This window comes from Bombina bombina, chromosome 7, assembly GCF_027579735.1.
Source record: "Bombina bombina isolate aBomBom1 chromosome 7, aBomBom1.pri, whole genome shotgun sequence".
In the NCBI taxonomy this organism is placed as follows: Eukaryota; Metazoa; Chordata; class Amphibia; order Anura; family Bombinatoridae; genus Bombina; species Bombina bombina.
The window spans coordinates 575,439,176-575,446,675 of NC_069505.1; the positions used below are offsets into that span (position 1 = coordinate 575,439,176).

Below are 7,500 nucleotides of genomic sequence, written 5' to 3' on the forward strand. Positions count from 1 at the left end.
AGAAGCTAGCTAGTCATTGGTGCCTGCACATATTTACCTCTTGTGATTGGCTCACTAGATGTGTTCAGCTAGCTCCCAGCATTGCACTGATGCTCCTTTAGCAAAGGATAACAAAATAAATGAAAATTTGAAAGTGTTTAAAATTGTATTCTCTAATACTCTATCCAAATCATGAATGAAAAATGTGGGGTTTTATGTCCCTTTAATATACATAAATTCACCCCTGCCTTAAAACAATATTCTAGAGTAAAATAAAATGCTGTATTTTGTTAGTTTTGTTAAAAGTACATTAAAGGACCAGTAAAAACAGTAGATTTGCATAATCAGCACGTGCATGATAAAAAGACAATGCAATAGCACTTAGTCTGAACTTCAAATAAGTAGATTTTTTTTCAAAGATTTTTTTTTCAAAGTCCTGTCTATTTCCACTCCTGTATCATGTGACAGCCATCAGCCATTCACAAATGCACACACGTATATTCTGTGACTCTTGCACATGCTCAGTAGCAGCTGGTGACTCAAAAAGTGTAAATATAAAAAGACTGAGCACATTTTGTTAATGTAAGTAAATTGGAAAGTTGTTTAAAATTGCTGCTCTATCTGAATCGTGAGAGATTAATTTTGATTTGAGTGTCCCTTTAAAAGTGCTCTAATGTGTTACATATTTTTATTATTGCAATGCTGCTAGCATATAGTTATGTCTTTAACCCATTTGCAGGGGTTAAACACAGGGGTCAAGTTGAGCGGGAAAGCATGGGAACAGAGTTCCTGCACTATTTTTGAAGGAGGAACAGAGAACAGAAATGCTTCAGTAAACACTGCTGCTGCTGGTGGGAGGAGCTTGAGCACAGTCTGGTTAGAGGGATAGTGAGATCCTCTAGTAATGAACAGTAACACTTCCTACAATACACTGAATGCAAGCCTGTAAGCAGTCCTGCTGTGTGATCACCCTGCACTGTGTGGCACACCTGGTGCTTCCATTTCTGTGTGTCTTGCTCCTGGGTTATTTAAATGGGTGAGACTCTGTGACAGAGGAGGATTCTCAGGCCCAAAAGCAACCATTCAACCCTTCATTGGTTTTAATTTGCTTTCATTAACCAAAGTGTGTAGATTATCTACTTTATATATATCTATATATATATATATATATATATATATATATATATATATATATCCACCGTGTGTGTCTGCACTCCCAATGCTGTGTGGTCATCCACCAGGGTGCAAAGTCAATCAAGTATAAAGTCTATATCCAATAAGGGACTGCACTCGATGGATTTGGTTAAAGAAACCTTTATATCTTTATTATGGTAACGTTTCAGGGTTCACAGGGTCTGTGAACCCTGAAACGTTACCATAATAAAGATATAAAGGTTTCTTTAACCAAATCCAGCGAGTGCAGTCCCTTATTGGATATATATATATATATATATATATATATATGTATATATATATATACAGTGCGTGTGTGTATATAAAACAATATTAATTGTGAGGGAGTGGTGAGTTCCCACACTTTTTGTAGGACTTGACCCCTGGTTAAACGCATAGTTTAAGTGAGCTCCAGAGCATTAAAGCACTACTGGGAGCTGGGTTGAACATATCTGGTGAGCCGAGAACAAGAGGCATATGTGTGTAGCCACCAATCACCATATAGTTTCCAGTAGTGCATTGCTGCTAGAGAGCCTACCTAGGTATGCTTTTTCAACAGAGGATACCAAGAGAATTAGATAAATTGAAAAGTCTATTAATATTTCATGTAGTTTGGGAACCATTAAATGTTCAAATGCCACTCCAGAGGTGGATACAGCAGCTGAGCCAATCAAGAGCAGGCATGCATTTGCTCCAATCACTGGCCTTATTCTCATCTGGAGAAGCATGGGGCTGTTTCACGAGTTCAGCTTTGACTATGGTTTAGTTGAAATGAAGACTTTAAATGCTAAACAGCATTATAAACCTAATAAAATAATCACACAACACAGAATATTTAATTAAACTAAGTTAAATGAACAAAAACATTTGCTAAACAGCATTATAAACCTAATAAAATAATCACACAGCACAGACTTTACTTGCATTTTTCTGCAAATAGCTCTTTCTATGCATTCCAATCTGGACTGATTTATAGACAGGAAGATCTTGTTCCTTTGAAATCTGCTCGATAGCTCAGGTCTGGTTAAACTGATTAATTTCAGCTTGCTGGCTTTGCTGCAACACAAGCGGACAGCTCCACCTACTGGCTATTTTAATCAATATACTGCTTCTCAATGCTTTTCAATAGCAGTCACATGACTGGAAAAACGGTTGTTATTCTGAAACGGTGTAAATTGAACCGTTGTAAACCGAGGGCCACCTGTACTGTGTTAGTGCGCGAGTGAGCGAAAACAGTTTACTTTCTACTTATAATATGAGCACTACCCGGCGCATGCAAAAAGCTTACTTGTAGCGACGTTATCCCTCGAGCGGGAGTATTAAATATTTCTCCACTTGCAATCTGACCCAAAATGTTCAATGCATTTTATTTATTTTGCTTCTTTTTTCTGTAATTTAAACATGTAAATTTGTCATTTTTTTTACCATTAACCCCCCCCCCCCCCAAAACAAACAAACAAACAAACAAAAAACTAGAGTGCATTTTGGGGAATACAGAACACTGACTCCCCTGCTTGTTGCACAGTTACCGGCTGAGATGTGCAGGAGCTCATTTAAATCTGTCCCTGATTGGCAACAATTTTATAAGACAATGCAAACTTTACTAACACCATGACAGTTTAAATGCTTATTTTGTACATAGATCTTTGCAATGCAAATAATTATTTCTGGTGTATAAATAAAACCTATTAAAGGGACATGAAACCCAAATTTCCTATCACAATTCAGATAGAGCATGGGATCTTAAACATCTTTCCAATTTACTTCAATCTCATTTGTTTTGTTCACTTGGTATCCTTTGTTGAAAAGCATACCTAGGAATGTTCAGGAGGTGCTGTTTGGTTGCTGCAAAAATCGTGTTCTTGGCTCAACCAATGTGTCCAGATAGCTCCCAGTAGTGCATTGCTGCTTCTTCAACAAAGGATACGAAGAGAATGAAGAAAATTAGATAATAGAAGACAAATGGATTTTTTTTAAATTGTATGCTGAATCATGAACGAAAATAATATTCCTTTAATGTCCCTTTATGGTATTTTTTTGCTCATGCTTTATCGGTACATAGTAAAAAAAAAATCGCTTTTTCTGTTCGGCTAAGCGTCCTTGATGTTTGCTGGATTGGAAACAGAGGGAGTTTACTCTTTGCTTCTGTAAATATTTATGAGATGCAATTTTTGGGATAAAATTGAGTGAAAACAATGTTTGAGGTGGATTTACTCCAGCTGTTTGTTCTTTGTGGAATGGGAGGGGTTAATGGAGGTCTGCACTGTTACCATACCGATAAATAATACCAACATATGAATGTCATATAAAACCCTCTCTAATTGTCTGCAATTATCTCTTTTCCTTCCCCCTCCCTAAATCTCTCTGCTGAACCACCCTCCACCCCATCTTACCTGTATCTACATCTTTTTCCTTCTAAAAACAAATCTCTATATCCACCCCCCCCCCATATCCTGGGGCTCTCCCCTTTCATTTTTACTGTATTGTTCTCCAAACCCCTTTCATAGGATATTCAGCTGCAATCCCCTCTCTCTCAAAATGCCATCTCTCCTGCCCCTGTTTTTCCTGGCACTCTTTTCGCTAGATACTCTCTCTGTACCTACCTCTCCAAGTCAGCCAGGCTGTGCGGATGGAAATGGGGTTCGGGATCTTCTGAAACGCCTAGAAATTTTGGAAAAGTTGGTGAGGGATATTAAGGGACAGTGCAGTCAACCTTGTTGTGCAAGTGGGCAAACGGGTGCAGGTAAGTACATGCATGTACTGTTTATAACTATACAAATAATCAGTCAGCAGTGCAATGTGCTCATTATCAGTGCATAGATACTTAGTATCATTATACAGTGCAGTGTGTTTATTATCAGTGTATAGATACTTAGTATCATTATACAGTGCAGTGTGTTCATTATCAGTGTATAGATACTCAGTGTGATCATTATCAGTGTATAGATACTTTGTATCATTATACAGTACAGTGTGTTCATTATCAGTGTATAGATACTTAGTATCATTATACAGTACAGTGTGTTCATTATCAGTGTATAGATACTCAGTGTGTTCATTATCAGTGTATAGATACTTAGTATCATTATACAGTGCAGTGTGATCATTATCAGTGTATAGATACTCAGTGTATAGATACTTTGTATCATTATACAGTGCAGTGTGTTCATTATCAGTGTATAGATACTTAGTATCATTATACAGTACAGTGTGTTCATTATCAGTGTATAGATACTCATCATCATTATACAGTGCAGCGTGTTCATTATCAGTGTATAGATACTTAGTATCATTATACAGTACAGTGTGATCATTATCAGTGTATAGATACTCATCATTATACAGTGCAGTGTGATCATTATCAGTGTATAGATACTCATCATCATTATACAGTGCAGTGTGATCATTATCAGTGTATAGATACTCATCATCATTATACAGTGCAGTGTGATCATTATCAGTTTATAGATACTCATCATCATTATACAGTGCAGTGTGATCATTATCATTGTATAGATATTATCATCATTATACAGTGCAGTGTAATCATTATCAGTGTATAGATATTATCATCATTATACAGTGCAGTGTGATCATTATCAGTGTATAGATACTCACATCATTATACAGTGCAGTGTGATCATTATCAGTGTATAGATACTTATTATCATTATACAGTGCAGTGTGTTCATTATCAGTGTATAGATACTCATCATCATTATATAGTGCAGTGTGATCATTATCAGCGTATAGATACTCATCATCATTATACAGTGTAGTGTGCTCATTATCAGTGTATAGATACTCACATCATTATACAGTGCAGTGTGATCATTATCAGTGTATAGATACTCATCATCATTATACAGTGCAGTGTGATCATTATCAGTGTATAGATACTCATCATCATTATACAGTGCAGTGTGATCATTATCAGTGTATAGATACTCATCATCATTATACAGTATAGTGTGCTCATTATCAGTGTATAGATACGCATCATCATTATACAGTGTAGTGTGTTCATTATCAGTGTATAGATACTCACATCATTATACAGTGCAGTATGATCATTATCAGTGTATAGATACTCATCATCATTATACAGTGCAGTGTGATCATTATCAGTGTATAGATACTCATCATCATTATACAGTGCAGTGTGATCATTACCAGTGTATAGATACTCATCATTATTGTACAGTGCAGTATGATCATTATCAGTGAATAGATACTCATCATTATATAGTGCAGTGTGATCATTATCAGTGTATAGATACTCATCATCATTATACAGTGCAGTGTGATCATTATCAGCGTATAGATACTCATCATCATTATACAGTGTAGTGTGATCATTATCAGTGTATAGATACTCATCATCATTATACAGTGCAGTGTGATCATTATCAGTGTATAGATACTCATCATCATTATATAGTGCAGTGTGATCATTATCAGCGTATAGATACTCATCATCATTATACAGTGTAGTGTGCTCATTATCAGTGTATAGATACTCACATCATTATACAGTGCAGTGTGATCATTATCAGTGTATAGATACTCACATCATTATACAGTGCAGTGTGATCATTATCAGTGTATAGATACTCATCATCATTATACAGTGCAGTGTGCTCATTATCAGTGTATAGATATTATCATCATTATACAGTGCAGTGTGATCATTATCAGTGTATAGATACTCATCATCATTATACAGTGCAGTGTGATCATTATCAGTGTATAGATACTCATCATCATTATACAGTGCAGTGTGATCATTATCAGTTTATAGATACTCATCATCATTATACAGTGTAGTGTGATCATTATCAGTGTATAGATACTCATCATCATTATACAGTGCAGTGTGATCATTATCAGTGTATAGATACTCATCATCATTATATAGTGCAGTGTGATCATTATCAGTGAATAGATACTCATCATTATTATACAGTGCAGTGTGATCATTATCAGTGTATAGATACTCACATCATTATACAGTGTAGTGTGATCATTATCAGTGTATAGATACTCATCATCATTATACAGTGAGGTGTGATCATTATCAGTGTATAGATACTCACATCATTATACAGTGCAGTGTGATCATTATCAGTTTATAGATACTTATCATCATTATACAGTGCAGTGTGATCATTATCAGTGTATAGATACTCATCATCATTATACAGTACAGTGTGATCATTATCAGTGTATAGATACTCATCATCATTATACAGTGCAATGTAATCATTATCAGTGTATAGATACTCACATCATTATACAGTGCAGTGTGATCATTATCAGTGTATAGATACTCATCATTATACAGTGCAGTGTGATCATTATCAGTGTATAGATAATCATCATCATTATACAATGCAGTGTGATCATTATCAGTGTATAGATACTCTACATCATTATACAGTGCAGTGTGATCATTATCAGTGTATAGATACTCATCATCATTATACAGTGCAGTGTGATCATTATCAGTGTATAGATACTCATCATCATTATACAGTGCAGTGTGCTCATTATCAGTGTATAGATAATCATCATCATTATACAATGCAGTGTGATCATTATCAGTGTATAGATACTCTACATCATTATACAGTGCAGTGTGATCATTATCAGTGTATAGATACTCATCATCATTATACAGTGCAGTGTGATCATTATCAGTGTATAGATACTCATCATCATTATACAGTGCAGTGTGATCATTATCAGTGTATAGATGCTCACATCATTATACAGTGCAGTGTGATCATTATCAGTGTATAGATACTCACATCATTATACAGTGCAGTGTGATCATTATCAGTGTATAGATACTCATCATCATTATACAGTGCAGCAAGCTCATTATCAGTGTATAGATACTCATCATCATTATACAGTGCAGTGTGATCATTATCAGTGTATAGATACTCATCATCATTATACAGTGCAGTGTGATCATTATCAGTGTATAGATACTCATCATCATTATACAGTGCAGTGTGATCATTATCAGTGTATATATACTCATCATCATTATACAGTGCAGTGTGATCATTATCAGTGTATAGATACTCATCATCATTATACAGTGCAGTGTGCTCATTATCAGTGTATAGATAATCATCATCATTATACAATGCAGTGTGATCATTATCAGTGTATAGATACTCTACATCATTATACAGTGCAGTGTGATCATTATCAGTGTATAGATACTCATCATCATTATACAGTGCAGTGTGATCATTATCAGTGTATAGATACTCATCATCATTATACAGTGCAGTGTGATCATTATCAGTGTATAGATGCTCACATCATTATACA

The 7,500-nt window shown here is 35.3% G+C and overlaps 1 protein-coding gene across 1 annotated transcript in view; it reads left to right on the forward strand.

The window, feature by feature from the left end:
• Window positions 1–7,500, forward strand: part of LOC128667098 (tenascin-X) — a 134,120-nt gene that overhangs the window by 14,301 nt on the left and 112,319 nt on the right. The window contains exon 2 of the mRNA XM_053721991.1: window positions 3,660–3,895. Within this exon, the coding sequence (XP_053577966.1) occupies window positions 3,691–3,895 (205 nt within the window). The 5' untranslated portion in view covers window positions 3,660–3,690. The remainder of the gene's footprint in view (window positions 1–3,659; window positions 3,896–7,500) is intronic.